Genomic DNA, 18318 nt, shown 5'->3' with positions numbered 1-18318 from the left:
AAGAGGATCACCATGAGTTCGAGGCCACCCTGAGACTACATAGTGAATTCCAGGTCAGCTTGAGCTAGAGTGAGACTCTACCTCAGAAAACCAAAAAAAAAAAAAAAATTAAACTGTTGTTTATGATACAAATGTTTCTTGGCTGGCTTTTGAGAATTAAGTGAAGGAAATCTTAAATAATGAGATAAGTGGTTACTTGTTGAGCATGTGGGCACCAGACCTGCTGTGCTGCTGAGGTGTGGTGCTCCTCCTGCCCCCATTTGACAGGGAAACTGAAGCCCAGTGTCATATACCTAGAAAGTAAGCTGGGACTTGGGCTCATGTTTCCAAAGCCTACACATCTGACTACTGACCATGGGATTTGTGGGAATTTTTGTGTGTGGAAGTGGTTGAAATAGGGTCTCACTGTAGCTCAGGATGACCTGGAACTCACTCTTGGTGCCAGGCTGGCCCCAAACTCATAGCGATCCTGAACCTCTGTCTTCCAAGTGCTGAGATGAAAGGTATGCATCATTATGCCTGGCCTGAAACTGAGAGGATTTTTTTTGTTAATTTTTTCATTTATATTGAGAGTGAGAGAGAAAATGGGCACACCAGGCCCTTCAGCCCCTGTGAACAAACTCCAGACATGTACACCCCCTTGTGGTACATGTGTGACATTGTGTGCTTGTGTCGCTGTGCATCTGGCTACATGGGACCTGGAAATTAGAACATGAGTTCTTAGGCTTTGCAGGCAAGCGCCCTAACCACTAAGCAATCTCTCTTTAGCCCTAAAGTTGAGGTTTTGATTGTTATTTCATTGGTTTTGTTTCCTGATGTAGGAAGATTAGGAATTTCTAAATCCCACAACCAACTTGCAAAAGAAATGGATAAATAATGCTGCATTCTTACATAGAAATCACACATATAGGGCTGGAAAATAGCTCAGTGGTTAAAGGTGCTTGCTTGTAATCCCCAGTTACCCACATAAAGCTGGATGGGCATTTGTTTGAAGTGGCAAGAGATGCTGGCATGCTCATACACAGACACACTCACTCTCACATATGCAAATAAATAAAAATAATTTTTAGCACTTGGGATGCAGAAGTAGGAAGATCACCATGATTTCAAGGCCACCCTGAGACTACACAGTGAATTCTAGGTCAGCCTGGGCTAGAGTGAAACCTTACCTCAAAAAAACAAAAAAAAAATCAGCTGGGCGTGGTGGCACACACCTTTAATCCCAGCACTCGGGAGGCACAGGTAGGAGGATCACCATGAGTTCAAGGCCACTCTGGACTACATAGTGAATTCCAGGTCAGCCTGAGCTAGAGTGAAAGCCTACCTCGAAAAACAAACAAAATAATAATAATAATCATAATAGTAATAACAATAAAAAGCCTGGTATGATGGTGCATACCTTTAATCTCAGCACTTGGTAGGCAGAGGTAGGAGAATTATAGTGAGTTCAAGGCCATTCTGAGACGACATAGTGAATTCCAGGTCAGCCTGAGTTGGAGTGAGACACTACCTCAAAAAATAAGTTTTGGGTTTTTTTTAAATCACATGTAGGGTTGGAGAGATGGCTTGGTGGTTAAAGGCACTTGCTTTAAAGCCTGGCGACCTAGGTTCAGTTACACAGTACCCACATAAAGCTACATGCACAAAGTGATGAATAAACAGAATCGTTTTAAATATCATGTGTATATATTAATGCAAATGTGTTCATATTTAACTCGATGGGTTAAAAAATCTGTGAGTTGACTTAAAAACCAAGTCTCCCTTGTTGCTCCCCAGCAGCTGCCCCTGCAGTGCTTCTTCAGAGAGAGAGAATGTCAGCGTCGTGATTAGGGTGTTCTTAAAATGCTTTTGAAGATGATTGTGTAAATAAATGGACAGCTTTTTCTAGAGGTGTGACTTCTCTCTCCTTTCCTCAACGTGTAGCATACAATGTTACAGCTCCTCAAGGAAGCAGGCTGCTACAATGGAATCACACCTAGGGATGATTTTCCTGTGACTGAAGTTCTGAATCAGGTGTGTCCATCCACCTGGCGGGGTGCCTGCAAGACTGCTGTGCAGCTCCTGTTTGGCCAAGCTGGACTGGTGAGTGAGCGTGCATGAGGGTGAGGGAAAGAACAGGCATCTCAAACATGCAAGCATTTGTCCCAGGCATGTGTGAAAACATTGAATAACATGGAAAGTTCCTCAGTGCTCATATTTCAGACCAGATAAGAAAGCCCTCAAGCCGGGCATGGTGGCAGGTCTTTGATCCCAGCACTCGGGAGGCAGAGGTAGAAGGATCGCCATGAGTTTGAGGCCACCCTGAGACTACATAGTGAATTCCAGGTCAGTGTGGGCCAGAGCGAGACCCTACCTAGGGGGAAAAAAAGCGCCCAGAAAACTGCAGCAAAACAAAAAAATGGAATGCACTGTATTACCTGGGTGTACAGTTGCCTCGTTTTAAGGGTACCATTACACCAGTAATGATGAGTGTGACCTTGACTGTCCTGACCACTATGTAGGCACAGTGGGGTTCTTCCTGTAGACAATTTAGAACAGGCAGTCACTTGTCTCAGGCCTTTGTGCTCAGGCCTACTTTCACTTGGAAACCCTTCTCCACCTTCCTGTGACACGCACCTTTCCTCCTCCTGTTGTCAGGGCCATTTTCTCTTCCTCCAGGAGACTTCTTTGACCATTCTGGTATAAGCAGTGTCCCCATTCAGTCACTTCTTTCCCAACTGCCTCTGCCTACCTCCTTTTGAGCAATGAGATGGCAATATCAACTTAAGCACAGTGATTCGGTCTTCTTGCTGTCAGAAAAAAAGGAAAAAACCCAACATTGGGTTCGGTCAACCCCTGAAGTCACTGATCCCATGGCCTTTGTACTTGACTATACCTTCTGGTAAGTGGTTAAAAGATGCTAAGTAGAGCCGGGTGTGGTGGCGCACGCCTTTAATCCCAGCACTTGGGAGGCAGAGGTAGGATTGCCATGAGTTTGAAGCCACCCTGAGACTACATAGTTAATTCCAGGTCAGCCTGAGCCAGAGTGAGACCCTACCTCAGAAAATAAAAAAAAGAAAAAAAGAAGAAGAAGATAAGTAGAAATTTCAGAAATTAGAGCTGGAGAGATGGCTTAGTGGTTAAGGTGCTTGCCTGCAGAGTCAGAGGACCCAGGTTTTATTCCCCAGGACCTATGTAAACCAGATGCACAAGGTGGTGCGTGCATCTGGAGTTCGTTTGCAAGCAGCTGGAGGCCCTGACATTCCCATTCTCTATCTGCCTGTTTGTTTATCCTTTTCTCAAATAAGAAAAAAATATTTTTTAGCCAGTCGTGGTGGCACATGCCTTTAATCCTAGCACTTGAGAGGCAGAGGTAGGAGGATCGCTGTGAGTTCAAGGTCACCCTGAGAATGCAGAGTGAATTCCATGCCAGCCTGAGCCTAGAGTGAGACCTTACCTCAAACCTGTCCCCCCACCAAAAAAAAGAAAGAACAATATTTTTTTTAATTTATTTTGGAAATTAAGGAGCTCTCTTGTCTGAATTCTGCAGTGTTCATGAGAGTAGTGGTTGACGAGATGCTTGTCTCTTGTGGCGATGAGGCTCAGTTGGCCTAGCTCAAGGCCACACTGCTCTGTGGAGGGAGGATCTGCCACGGATGGCTCCATTTCCTTTGCCCGTTCTATTCTAGTGAATTAACCTACAGAAGAACAGTAAACAGAAGACACCTACTAAGTATAAAAAGAGCCAGTGCCTTGAGACTGGGCCATCTTCCCGAAGACTATTGAGCTGAATGTAGAAGAGCCATGGCAGTCTGTTCTCCAGAAAGGAGAAGGACACATAGTCTGTCTTGAAAAAATACTGTGTCTTGAGAAAATACTGTAAGCTAAAGGGCAAAACGTTCCATTGTAGTCAGAGCTCAGAGATGTCTTTTTGACTCCCTCTGACCCCTCTGACTACTGGCCCCCTTTGTGTGTGACTGAAAAACAGCTAGAATGATGGAACCAAATATGGGAGGAGAAAGGAAGCACCTGCTTATCAACAAAGGCTGTTCCTTGGACCGGAAGTTCTTCCTGAGGGACCAGCTGTACAGCAGCGGAATTCGATACCATTCGGGCTGAATTTGGAGTTATGACAAACAGCTCTGAGCAGCCTGACCCCTTCTGAGGTATAGATTTAGTTTTAAAGTGTTTGTCAAACCAGGCATGTGTCTCATGCTTGTAATCCCAGCTCTTGGAAGGCTAACGCAGGAGGATTCCTTTAAGTTCAAAATTAACAGGGTGTGGTGGTACACGGCTTTATTCCGAGCACCCAGGCAGCAGAGGTAGGAGGGTCCCTGAGAGTTCAAGGCCAGCCTGAGAGTACAGAGTGAGCTCCAGGTTAGTCTGGACAACTGTAAAACCCTACCTCGAAAAAAAAGGGAGGGCTGGAGAGATGGTTAAGGTTAAGGTGCCTGAGGACCCAGGTTCAGTTCCCCAGTACCGACATAAGCCAGATGCACAAGGTGGCACACGTGTCTAGAGTTGGTTTGCACTGGCTGGAGGCTCTGGTGGGCCCATTCTGTATATCTTGCTCAAATAAATAAATATTTCTATAGAATAAATTTAAAGACTTTTCTTCAAATAAGAGAAAATCACTGAAAGAAGGGTTTTGTTGTTGCTGTTGTTTTTTGAGGTAGGGTCTCTAACTCATGCTGACCTGGAATTCATTATGTAGTCTCGGGGTGGCCTCGAACTCACAGTGATCCTCCTACCTCTGCCTCCCAAGTGCTGGGATTAAAGGCATCCGCCATCATGCCTGGCAGAAGAGTTGTTTTTGTTTGATTGTTTTTGTCCTGGAGTGATTGTTTTATATGTAGTTAGGGATAATATCTTTAGGACTTTCTTTTGGCTTGTATCCAGTCATTGCAGATGAGCTTTCCTGAAGCTTTGGTTTAACTGGCAAGGCCTTGCACTAGCTAGACAAGTTATTCTACCCCAGAGCCACACACCCTAACCCTCTTTTATCTTTTTTGTTTTGAGATAAAGTCTCACAAGTTACTCAGACTGGCCTTGAACTTACTCTGTATTACAGGCAAGTCTTGAACTTGTGCCTCAACCTTCCAAATAGGTGGGATTCTTTGATTCTTTCTTTCTTTTTTTTTTTTTTTGGAGATAGGGTCTCACTCTAGCCCAGGCTGACCTGGAATTCACTCTGTAGTCTCCAGGTGGCTTTGCACTCACAGCGATCCTCCTACCTCTGCCTCCCAAGTGCTGGGATTAAAGGTGTGTACCACCACACCCAACTGGGATTCATTTTTTTAAACTTATATTTTTATTTTATATTTTATGAGAGTGAGAGAGAATCGACATGCCTGGGCCTTCAGCTACTTCAGTTGAACCCCAGATGCTTGTGTCACCTTGTGTACATGTGTGACCTTGCACTTGCCTCATCTTGCATGTCTGGCTTACATGCAAACTGGGGAGCCAAATATGGGTCCTTAGACTTTGCAGGCAAGTACCTTAACTGCTAAGCCATCTCTCCAGCCCTGGTTCAACTTTAAATATATATATACTTATTTATTTGAGAGGAAGAGAAAGAGGCAGATAGCAATATAATGGGCATGCCAGGGCCTCTAGCTGCTTCATGCAAACTCTAGATGCATGTGCCACCTTGTGCCTCTGGCTTTATGTGGGTCCTGGGGAATCCAACCTGGGTCCTTTGGCTTTGCAGGCAAACAACTTAACCACTAAGCCATCTCTCCAGTCATTGTTTCAACTTTTAATGAGTTTTGTTTTTCAAGGATTTTTGTTTGTTTGTTTGTTTGTTTGTTTTTCAAGGTACGGTTTTGCTTTAGTCCAGGATGACCTGGAATTCACTATGTAGTCACAGGGTGGCCTCAAACTCATGGTGATCCTCCCACCTCTGCCTCCCAAGTGCTGGAGTTAAAGGCATGTGCCATCACTCCCGGCTATTTTTCAAGTTTGTTTGTTTTGTTTTGTTGAGGTAGGGTCTCACTCTAGCTCAGGTGGGGCTTGAACTCAGAGTCATCCTCTCCTTCCCAACTGGTGGGATGAAAGGAGTGCACCACCACACATGGCTTCTTTCAGGTATATAGAATTGAAAAACACTTGTGGAGTGTGCTGCATGTCTTTAATCTCAGCACTTGGGAAGGTATGATAGGAGGATTGTCACTTGGGCTACAGAGTGAGTTCCATGTCTGCTTGGTCTAGAGTATGACCCTGCTTCAAAACAACAACAGGGCAGGAGAGATGGCTTAGCGGTTAAGGCACTTGCCTGAAAAGCCAAAGGACCCAGGTTTGATTCTCCAGGACTCACATAAGCTAGATGCATAAGGTGGTACATGCATCGGAGCTCATTTGCAGTGGCTGGATGCTCTGGCGTGTCCATTTTTTCTCTCCTCCTCTCCCTCTCTCTGCCACTCAAATTTAAAAATAAAAAAAAAACTGAGCTAAAGGAAACAGTCTTTTCTCTCCTGCCTCCTTTCATTTTCCTCTCTGCCCCCTTCTTTTTGTTTTCTTTCTTTCTTTTTGATACAGGGTCTTACTGTGTAGCCCAGGCTTGCCTCACATTCATTAGTAACTCCTACTTTACATTTAGTGTTGAAAAGCTGGAGATGCTCCAGAGTTTTGTTTGTCTGCATTCAGCCCTCATTGCTTGCTGTTGTCTTCCCACAGTCCTTTCCAGCCTGCAGAGGTACACTGCAGCACTAAGCATAGGACCACATTGAATCCTGCTGGGATCCCTTGAACACAACTCTCTGAAAGCTGGTGATTGTTTTTGTTTTTTTCCTAGGTGGTGGTTGACACAGCACAGATTGAAAATAAAGAGGCCTATGCCCCCCAAATCAGCTTAGAAGGCTCCAGAATTGTGGTTCAAGTCCCATCCACATGGTAACTTCAGTCTAACAGAACTACCTTTGGAGTGTGTATGTCTTTAAGTGATGGTTTGCTCTGAGCAGACTCCAGGCTAGCTGATACGGCAGGCCTTACTACATGAACAGCCTTCGGGGCAGCAGTGGTAGATTGGTGTGCCTTTGTCTTTATTACTGGTCTGTGATAAGGAAGCCAAAACATCTGAAAAATAACCTCTTTGATTGTAATGTAACTGACATATGAACATACTTGGATCCTAACGAGCAGCAGCATTTTGTTACTGAGGCCACAACTTGTAACTCAGAATCACTCATTATTTCTCTAAAGCTGATGGAGACTACAAAATCCGTGACAACCCAGATGACCTTGCCTTTATGTCACTGTATATACACTATCACTGCAAATTGGGCCAGAGAGCCTTTCATTATTTACTTAGATTAGAAATACTTTAGATAGTTAAAAGGTTATTCTTTTATTTATTTATTTGAGAGAAAGAGGCAGAGAGATAATGGACAGGCCTGGGCCACCAGCCACTGTAACTGAACTCCACATGCATGTGCCACCTTGTACATCTGGCTTACGTCGGTTCTGGGGAATTGAACAGAGGTCCTTTGGCTTTGCAGGAAAGTGCCTTAACTGCTAAGCCATCTCTCTAGCCCAAAAGCTTATTCTTAATTTGTGGTTTTTTTAAATTTATTTATTTGTGAGTAACAGACAGAGAAATAGGCAGAGAGAGAGAGAGACAGAGAATGAGCACGCCAGAACCTCCAGCCACAGCAAACGAGCTCCAGACACGTGTGCCTCCTTGTGCATCTGGCTAACGTGGGTCCTAGGGAATTGAGCCTCAAACCAGGGTCCTTAGGCATCACAGGCAAGCGCCTAACTGCTAAGCCATCTCTCTAGCCCATTAATCTGTTTCTTGAAGGAAATGAGTCCCTATAACTCAGTAAGCAAATGGGCAAAGGTTATGACCAAGTAGGTGTTCAGAAAAGAAGACATGGTCAACAAATATATGCAGAAAATGTGTGACCTTAATCAGTTATCAAAGCAAGACAGAGAACTATAGGATGCCATTTTGCCCAAGGTATTTAGAATAACGGTACTAAGTATTGTGGCAATACTAGTTTGGGGATAGACTGCAGAGGCAGGCAAATAGGTTGTTAAATGGAGAGTAAGTCATAGGTTTTTTGGAAAGCAGTTTAGGATGTCAGAAGCTTCATATGAGGGATATACCTCAGCAACTTCACAACCCTACCTCTAGAGGTTTGTCCTTGAACTGTGCATAGAAGTTGGCATTGTAATTTTATTCATAGCAGATGTCTTCCAATGTCTGTTTGATTTTTGCTATTAAAATTATAATCTGAAGCTGGGTGTGGTGGCACATGCTTTTTAATTCCAGCACTCAGCAAGCAAAGGAAGGAGGATTGCTGTGAGTTTGAGACCAACCTGAAACTACATAGTGAATTCCATGTCAACTCTGAGCTAGAGTAAGATCCTACCTCGGAAAACAAACACACAATTATAATCTGAATGAATAATTATGGGAAAACTACATTAGAGACAGTAAGGAGCAAAGGCATTGCTTCTTGTATGGACTTAGTGTAGTTTGGTAGTGCACAGATGTTGTCTTTAAACCACCTATTTGTTTAATTTTGCCATGCCAAGAACCAAAACTAAGACCCATACCCCCATCCCAAACTGTTGTAAGGCAGAGTCTTACTATGTCAGCCAAGTTGGCCTGGATCTCACTTTGTACACCAAGCTGTCCTCAAACTCATAGCCTTGGCCTTCCAAGTGCTAGAATTGCAGGCATGTGCCACCACACCTGGCACTATTCATTCTTTTTTTAAAAATTCATTAATTTGAGAGAAAGAAGCAAATAGAACCAGCATGCCAGGACCTTCGGCCACTACAGACGAACTTCAGATGCATGTACCACCTTGTGCATCTGGCTTTACGCAGGCACTGGGGAATTGAACTTGTGTCCTTTAGCTTTGCCAGCAAGCACATTAGCCACTAATCTATTTGTCCAGCCCAGGCAGACTTAGAACTTAATCTGTAGCCCAGACTGTCTGAACTCATACTGATCCTCTCACCTCAGCCTCCCAAGTACTCAATTAAAGGTGTGTGCCACCTGGTATCACTAAACGTTCCTATCATCACTAAAATGTTTTATTGGTTGCTAAAAGTACATGAAAGTTGTAGACCTTTTCGCTATGCTTGCTCAGAACACCTTTGCAGAGAAGTGCGGTCAAGACAGTGAGACCTGGTTTGCTCCTAGGTGCCTGAAGGAAGACCCTGCAACCATGTCCCTGCTGCAGAGAAGCCTCGATCCTGAGAAGACCCTGGCTCTGGTAGACGTGCTCTACACAGCTGTGCTGGACCTAAACCGCTGGAGGGCAGGAAGGTTGGTGTACTTGAATTGACTATACTAGTAGTTTCAGGGTCAGTATGATGACATCTGATCCATGCTCACATCACTGATAACAAGTGGGAAAATAAGACAAAAGGAGAGCTTTTTGTTAACTTCAAGATGGTTCAAGACTGCAGCAAAGTTGCAGGGACAGAATAAAAAACTGTTTCCCCATGACCCAGATTCCCTAACAGGTTGACACCTTACCAAGTATAAGCCCATTAAGAGGACTTTTTTTTTTTAAAGAAAGACTTATTTTATTTGAGAGCGACAGACAGAGAAAGAGGCAGAGAGAGAGAATGGGCACGTCAGGGCCTCTGGCCACTACAAACGAACTCCAGATGCATGCGCCACCTTGTGCATTTGGCTTATGTGTGTCCTGAATTGAGCCTCCAACCGGGGTCCTTAGGCTTCACAGGCAAGTGCTTAACTATTAAGCCATCTCTCCACCCCCATTAAGAGGACTTTGAAGGGGCTAGGGCGAGATGGCTCTTTCAGGACTTGGAATACATCACTCCATGCCCTTCTGGCTTTTAAAGTTTGTGTTGAGTAATCTGCTGTGATCCTGATAGGCTTGCCTTTGTAGGTAACTTGATTTTTCTCTGACTGCTTTCAATATTTTTTTCTTTGGTTTGTGTGTTTGGTAGTTTAATTACAATATGACAAGGAGAGGTTCTTTCCAGGTTTTGTCTGGTTAGTGTTCTAAAGGATTCCTGTATCTGCATTGGCACCTCTTTCCCAATTTGGGGGAAGTTTTCTTCTATGATTTTGTTGAAGACACCTACTATACCTTTGTAGTGAAATTCTTCTCCTTCTACTATGCCCTGAATTCTTATGTTTGATCTTTTCATAGTGTCCTGAATATCTTGAAATTCCCATTCATACTTTTCTATTAGTTTGTCTTTCTCGTTGTTGGACTGTATTAGATCTGCTACCTAGTCTTCTAATTTAGATATTCTGTCGTCTCCTTCATCCATTCTACCGGTGAGATTTTCTACAGAGTTTTTTATTTCATTAACTGTGTTCTTCATTGCTAGTAATTCTGACCGTTTTTTCTTTATTATTTCTATTTCCTTATTTATGTGTAATATTGACCTCTTTATTTCACTAAATTGGTGTCCTGTACTTTCTTTGATTCCTTTGGTTTCCTCTTTCATTCCTTTGATTTCTTCTTTGACTTCTTTGAACATATTTATGATCATTCTTTTGCAATCTTTTTCAGGCATTTCCTCTAACTTGTTCTCACTGGAGGTCATTTCTGATATATTAATACTTTTGGTGGATTTATATTGTCTTGATTTTTGGTGTTTGTGTTATAATATATATATTTTTGCATCCTGGATTATTTAATGATTGGGTGTTCTAGTTAGCTGGGTATTATTAGATGTGTCAGGCAATCTGATGTTATATATCTTCAGGGTAGGAGCTTAAGGCGTTAGGTGTGGCTCTCAAGACTCCCAGAGTATTTATAAGTAGGAATTATGACAACCAGATCCTCTAACTGTCCCTTAAGGTGTGTGGTGCCCCACCCACACCCTTAATCCTGACAAGGAGGTTAAGATTTCTGATCTGTTGAGGGTTCCAAGGCAGCTTGTGACCAGGTGAGACCCTTCCCTGGTGTAATCCCAGTTACCTCTGCTCCTGCTTGGGTCAGTTCAAGTTGGTGTGGCCGGGTCCCTGGACCACTGCTCTGTTTGCTGGAGCTGGGCCCTGGCGGTGGGGGAGGGGAGTCTGCCAATGCTGCTCTAGTTCTCTCGCTGGTCCACGTGTTCTTCTACCTTGTGATCTGCTCCTCCGTTGCTTGCTGCTGCTCTCCCTTCACGTTTCTTGAGTTTGCGGAGATGTCCGGTGTGAGTGGAAGCTCCCTGTACCTGGCTTTTCCTGTAGCTCAAGCCGAGCCTGGCGGCTTTCTGGCGCCGCCGCCGCCGCTGCCACTGCTACAACCGGCATTCCTGCCAGAGCTTCTTCAGCCTGCCTGTGTGTGGTCTGGATGCTCTGGATCTCTCCTACTTCTCCACTGTCATTTCAATTTCCCATACACCTCACTTTTTAGTAAAAGTGTGTATTTTGCTGTTTTTTTTTTTTTGTTGTTGTTGTTGTTGTTTTTTGGCTTTAACCCCCTAGGCTGCCTTGGCATGGTACCTACGCCGCCATCTTAACCGGACCACGTAAATAATTTAATAAAGAAAGGAAAACTTTACTTGTATCCTTCATGAAGCGACATAAGTAGCTGATAGTGAGCTGGGGAGATGGCTGAGCGGTAAAAGGCATCTGCTTGAAAGTAGATGGTAGCTGCAGGGTTTCTCCCATGCATTGTTGACTTCAGTGCTGGTAAAGATCTTAAACATACAGTCATGTCCTCTCCCCTGTCCTTCCCCCTCCTCTGCAGAATCCTGATAGTTATGTTGCTTAAGCTGGCCTCAAACTCAGCATGTGGCACAGGCTGGCCTTGTGCTTGCAGTACCGTTACCTCCCCAGTGTGAGGCGCAGGTGTGCGCCACTGTCTCCTCCCTCCTTTAAGTCGGGAACATGTAGAGGTGATTTTTTTTCAAGGTCACACCAGCCACTGACTTTCTGCCTTGGGTCCTGCCGTGTACGCTTTGCATCAGAAATACTCTTTTAGTGTACAAAGAGTACTTAGAAATCCTTGGAAGTAACAGCCTTCATTCACAGCAGTGTTGCATGGTGTCCCTGAGTCCTCTTGGCTCCCCATTCCATGCTCTGCTGTTTGCATTGTCTCATTCCTCTGCTGGATCTGCTGCCTGCGCTCCCTGCATGGGCACCCCACTCAGGCCATGCTGTGCTCGCCTGTGCTGTGGCATAAAGGTTCCACTTCAATCCTGGAGCCAGAATTCAGGTGTTAGCATTTCATAGCCTTGTAGCCAACACTGTAGCTGGTGTTTGTTTATTTACAAAGTAAATGAAAGAGGATCCCTGTGAATTTGAAATCACCCTGAGAATACATAGTGAATTCCAAAAAAGCCTGGACTAGAGTGAGACCCTATCCCAAAAAACAAAACAAAAAGATAAAATTAAGTGGTTATAAAGTAAATGAGAAAGGTATTTTTTCTCAAAGTCTCGCTACATCTCTGTTTCCTACTCTCCCTCTTTCCTGCCCCCCCCATGCTATGGATCATCCTAGACAATCAAAGTCTGCTTAAATACAAAGACATCTGCTTCATTTTCCAACTTGTGCATTTGTCTTTTATTTGTTTATTTTTTGCTGTTTCAAGGGAACAAGCTCTACCTTGCATACAGATCCAGCTGCAAAGGGAGATCTGTGATTTTGGGAACCAGACTGACCTGCCTTCTGGAAATGGAAACAAATCTTCAGGGGGCCTGCAGAAGACGTTCTCCAAGCTGACGTCCCGATTCACCAAGAAAGCTTCGTGTACCAGCTCTAACAGCAGCACAAACTATTCTATCCCAAGTACTCCTTCCAAAAATGTGTTCATGGCTGGGTGTTCAGAAGAGAAGGCCAAAATGCCCAGCAATATTGATACACGGTTACAAAGCATTTTGAACATTGGTAACTTCCCTAGGACTACAGACCTTTCACAGTCTGCTCAGAATTCCAGTAACCCAGTAGCCAATGGTTTTCCCCTGGAGAGACGAGAACACTTCCTGCAGGGGGATGACAGCAAGGATGAGAAGGGTATGAACTTACCAACAGACCAGGAGATGCAGGAAGTAATAGATTTTCTCTCTGGCTTTAATATGGGCCAGTCACATCAGGGCTCTCCACTGGTGACAAGGCGTAATTCTACTACCACAGCCATGGTGACTGAGCAGAAGGCAGGAGCCGTGCAACCACAGCAGCCATCACTGCCAGTACCCCCTCCACGGCCACCCCAGGCTGGGGCACAGACGCCTCTGACACTCCAGCCAGGTCTGGCACCTCAGCAGCAGTCCCCAAAGCAACACCAGCCCCAGGTCCAATACTATCAACACCTGCTCCAACCCATTGGGCCACAGCAGCCCCCGCCTCAACCTAGGACACCTGGAAAATGGATACATGGCTCATCCCAGCAATCATCACAGGCTGTGGGCGCAGGTCTGTCTCCTCTTGGTCAGTGGCCTGGCATATCTGATCTCAGCTCTGACTTGTACAGCTTGGGCCTAGTGAGCAGCTATATGGATAATGTGATGTCAGAAGTTTTGGGACAGAAGCCACAGGGACCTAGAAATAACACCTGGCCGAACCGTGACCAAAGTGATGGTGTCTTTGGAATGCTGGGAGAGGTTCTACCTTTTGATCCTGCAGGTGGGTGAGGCTTCCTCCCTGTTCCCCCACGTCCCTGTCTAATAAAGCCACTGAAGGTCCTGCTCCCCGCTCCCCCACATCCGTGTGTAATAGCTGCTGAGGGCTCCTTGGGCCTGTCTGACCTGACTGGCGCAGGTAAACTCACGGACTCCTCTTCCCTACCTTTTTTCTTTGTGGTGTTTGGGATGGAACAGGGTGAGAAAGCAGCTGAGAAGGGTAAGACCAACTACCCTTTGCTTCATCAAGGACAGCACTGAGGCCAAGAAAGGTGCTTCAGTGGCTCAGCGCCCCATAGGTCAAGCAGTCTCAAATGTGGTGAGAACCACAGTGGATGGCACTCTGTCAGCTACTTTACCTGACAGTACTTCCTTTTCTAGAACTTGAATGCCTGTGTCTGCTGGGGAGCACTGTAGCCTTCATGGCACATGCAAGGTCTTTGGGTTTAGACAGTGTGAGAATACATTCAGCTTCAGAAATTAAGATGGCTCAGTATTTTTATTGTTTTGTGGTTTTTCAATGTAGGATCTCACTCTAACCCAGGCTGACCTGGAATTCACTATGTAATCTCAGGGTGGCCTTGAACTCACAGCAATCTTCCTACCTCTGCCTCCCAAGTACTGTGATTAAAGGTGTGTGCCACAGTACCCAGGTCATTTTTTATTTTTTTTGCATGTGCATGCGTGAGTGTAGTAGATATGATATGGTGTGTATGTGTGTGGTGTATGCATATGGGTGTGCAGATGCAGCATACCTCATGTGTACAAAGGCCAGAGGAGAACATCAGGTGAACCCTGGCATCGCTCGTCTACTTGATTCCTTGAGATGAAGTCTTCTCGCAGATTCTGAGAGTTTTGGTGGTTTGTGAGCCATAGCAATTCTCTGGTCTCAGATCACTACAGGACTGGGGTTACAGACATGCACAACAAGGCCCAGCTATTTATGTCGGTTCTGGGAATTGAACTGAGTCATTTCAGGCTCTTCCAGCCCTTATGCTTGCGCAGGAAGTGCTCTAACCCACCAAGCCCTCTCTCTAGCCTTCCTCAGCACTTTTCATTGTGTGTGTGACTAGCGTATACTTGGAGGAGAAAAAATTAAGAGACCTAAATCCTGCATGTTCCCCTGTCTCCCACAGTGGGCTCAGACCCAGAGTTTGCACGCTATGTGGCAGGAGTAAGCCAGGCCATGCAACAGAAGCGACATGCCCAGCACGGCCGCCGTCCAGGCAACCCTCGGGGCAACTGGCCACCCATGGATGATGCCCATCGGACCTGGCCTTTGCCAGAGTTCTTCACGGAAGGGTGAGTGCTAGGAATAGCAGGAAAGCCGGGTTTGGGATCGGGGTGTCCCACGTGGGCTGAGAGGGAAGACTCATCGGCCTCTATGCATTCTTACCAAGTCGTTAGTGCCAGGCCCATGAGAAACAGTGACATGTGGTTGGACCTTCATGGGTCAGATCCTGAATGTAGTTTGGCAAGTGCTATGATATGTCCTTGTGAGCACTCCTGTGCATTCATGATGTAAGACAAATGCGATCAAGCATCTTATTTGGTGGTGCTAGTAACTATCATTTAATATGGTCACTGTACTGAAATGAGCATGTGTGGTATGAAACATACATAACTTAGTAAGTAACTATGTTAAGTAAGTTATGGGCTGCTTCCTGACTAAAGGCAGAGGTAGCACTGGGGATGTAGCTCAGTGAAGAACATTTGCCTAGCAAGGGAATGTGGCTTAGATGCCAGTATATTGAGAGAGTTGTGAGCTGGGTGTGGTGCTGCACACACCTGTAACTTGTAATCCCAGCACTCCAGAGGCAGAGGCAGGAGGATTCCCATGAATTCAAGGTAGCCTAGGCTTCATAGTAAGTTAGAGGTCAGCCTAAACTAAATAGACCCTGTCTCAAAAAGAGAGAGAGGGGCCAGGCTTGGTGGCGCACGCCTTTAATCCAAGCCTCAGGAGGCAGTGGTAGGAGGACCACTATGAGTTCAAGGCTACCCTGAGAATACAGAGTGAGTTCTAGGTCAGTCTGGACTAGAGTGACACCCTACCTCGGAAAAAAAAAAGAGAGAGAGAAAGAGAGATTTTTTTTTTTTTTTTTTGAGGTAGGGTCTCACTCTGGCTCAGGCTGACCTGGAATTCACTATGTACTCTCAGGGTGGCCTCGAACTCTCAGTGATCCTCCTACCTCTGCCTCCCGAGTGCTGGGATTAAAGGCGTGCACCACCATGCCCGGCTCGAGAGAGAGAATTTTAAATTCACATTCAGTACTGCAACTTGCCTAAGAAATCTGGATTATAGCCGTGGTGCATGCCTTTAATCCCAGCACTCTGGAGGTAGAGGTAGGAGGATCTCCATGAGTTTGAGGCCACCTTGAGACTACATAGTGAATTCCAGGTCAGCCTGGGGTAGAGTGAAACCTACCTCGGGGGGGAAAAAAAAAGGAAATCTGGATGGTAAAAGAACATGTTAGCTTTGTTTTTCTACTAAAATAAATTTCATATAACAATGAGAGGAAGAAAAGGAAGTAATGACTACTTACTGTTTTTTTTTTTTTATTACTTTTGAGGGAAAGGAAGAAAAAGTTTTTAGGAAGGAGCAACAGGCCACTTCCACTTGACTATAAGAGTGCTAGGTAGGGCTCTGGAGCCATGTCTGGGCTGCTGCAGGAGACCCTGAATCAGCTCTCTTCTGGCTGCAGGGATGGCCTACACAGTGGCTGGTCAGGTGCTCAGGGAGACTCCGCCAGTTCCAGTGACGAGACCTCTTCAGCCAACGGAGACAGCTTGTTCTCCATGTTTTCAGGGCCTGACCTCGTCGCTGCCGTCAAGCAGAGAAGGTGAGAAAAGATTTCTAAACTACGGAAGGGAGAGCAAGTAACTGTGACCCACTTCTCACCTCTGGGAAAAGCCAGCAGCCCTGCTGCTGCCAGCTAGCCTTGTGCCAAGCAGAGGGGGACTTCTCTAGCCTGGGGAATGCAGACCTCTGGAGATAGCTTCAGGAGGTCTCTCACTAGGAAGAGCTTGTCTGCTTTTGTGAGGCTTATCAAGGACTACCCAGAGGTTTTGTGGCTGAAGGCTGACCACAGTGAGGAAGCAACTGGTGGACACTGGCAATAGGTTGTGTGTGAGCCTGAAAAACCAAGGGTGAGGCCTAGTTCTGGGCTGGACTTCTGTGGAAAATGGTGCAATAGGCTGAGATAAAACTGATGGAGGGAGTTTGAGCCCATTCAAACTTACTTTAAAAACAAAAATGGTGGGGGGTGCTGGAGAGATGGCTTAGTGGTTAAGCACTTGCCTGTGAAGCCTAAGGACCCTGATTCGAGGCTCAATTCCCCAGGACCCACATTAGCCAGATGCACAAGGTGATGCATGCACCTGAAGTTCTTTTGCAGTAGCTGGAGGCCCTAGCATGCCCATTCTCTCTCTCTCTCTACCTCTTTCTCTGTCTGTCACTCTCAAGTAAATAAATAAAAATAAACAAAAAGTTTTCTTTAATTATTTCTTTTTTAATTTTCTTCAAGGTACAGGCTGACCTGGAACTCAATTCTGTACGTTGGCCTTGAATGTGTGGCACTCCTCTTCCCTTTGCTTCCTGGGTGTTGGTATTAAGGCTTAAGACGTCCATTTTGTGGAGCTGGGAAGATGGCTTATCAGTGAAAGAGGCACTTGCTTGCCAAGTATGCCAGCCTCGGTTTGATTGCCCAGCATCCACGCAAAGCTGGATATAAAGTGCCACATGTCTCTGGAGTTCATTTGCAGTGGGAAGAGACCTTGGTGCACCAGTGTGTGTGTGTGTGTGAATAAGACTTCCATTTTAGACCTGTGGTTTGATGAAATCACTCACATAGAGTCTGCTATTTGCATGATGGAGCCTTGGCTTTTTATGTCAGTGTAAAGCTGGTATATGCCTTTAAGGTTTTTTTTTTTGTTTTTTTTTTTTTGTTTTTTCGGTTTTTCGAGGTAGGGTCTCACTCTGGTCTAGGCTGACCTGGAATTAACTCTGTCATCTCAGGGTGGCCTTGAACTCATGGCAATCCTCCTACCTCTGCCTCCTGAGTGCTGGGATTGAAGGCATGTGCCACCACACCCGGCTGCCTTTAAATTTTTTATTTTTGCTGGAGGCATGGCTCAGTGCTTAAAGGCGCTTGTTTGCAAAGCCTTACAGCCAGGATTCAATTCCTCCAATACCCATGTGAAGCTACATGCGCAGTGGTATATGTGTCTGGAGTTCATAGACAGTGGCGAGAAGCCCTAATTCATTCTCTCTCTCCTCTTTTTCCTTACAAGTAAATAAAAATACTTTGCCAGGCATGGTGGCACATGCCTTTAATCCTATCACTGAGGAGGCAGAGATAGGATCGCCAAGAGCTCAAGGCCACCCTCAGTGAGACTACATAGTGAATTCCAGGTCAGCCCGGGCTAAAACAAGACCTTAACTCAGAAAACAAAACAAAATTTTAATTTTTTTATTGCTGTTGTTTTGTTTTTTTCGTTTTCAAGGTAGGAATTCACTGTGACCTCGAACTCACAGCAATCCTTCAACTTCTACCTCCAGAGTGCTGGGGTTATAGTGGTGTGTGCCACCATGCCTGGCCTTTTTAATTTCTTTAATTTTAATTTACTTATTTTTTTTTTTTTTTGAGGTAAGGTTTCACTCTAGTCCAGGCTAACCTGGAATTCACTGTCCAACTAGTTTCACTTCTTTTTTTGAGGTAGGGTCTCACTCTAGCCCAGGCTGACCTGGAATTCACTGTAATCTCAGGGTGGCCTCTCGAACTCACGGTTCTGCC

General features: G+C 45.3%; 1 protein-coding gene across 2 annotated transcripts in view; it reads left to right on the top strand.

Moving 5' to 3' along the window:
• Garre1 (granule associated Rac and RHOG effector 1) overlaps window positions 1-18318 on the top strand; it is a 96461-nt gene that overhangs the window by 74249 nt on the left and 3894 nt on the right. For both annotated transcript variants that reach the window (XM_045154215.1, XM_045154216.1), the window contains exons 7-12: window positions 1924-2082; window positions 6773-6870; window positions 9134-9259; window positions 12499-13529; window positions 14662-14827; window positions 16228-16365. In XM_045154215.1, the coding sequence (XP_045010150.1) occupies window positions 1924-2082; window positions 6773-6870; window positions 9134-9259; window positions 12499-13529; window positions 14662-14827; window positions 16228-16365 (1718 nt within the window). The remainder of the gene's footprint in view (window positions 1-1923; window positions 2083-6772; window positions 6871-9133; window positions 9260-12498; window positions 13530-14661; window positions 14828-16227; window positions 16366-18318) is intronic.

This window comes from Jaculus jaculus, chromosome 7 (assembly GCF_020740685.1).
Source record: "Jaculus jaculus isolate mJacJac1 chromosome 7, mJacJac1.mat.Y.cur, whole genome shotgun sequence".
In the NCBI taxonomy this organism is placed as follows: domain Eukaryota; kingdom Metazoa; phylum Chordata; class Mammalia; order Rodentia; family Dipodidae; genus Jaculus; species Jaculus jaculus.
Note: the sequence above shows the minus strand (reverse complement) of the source record. Positions and strands in the feature narration are given on the sequence as shown.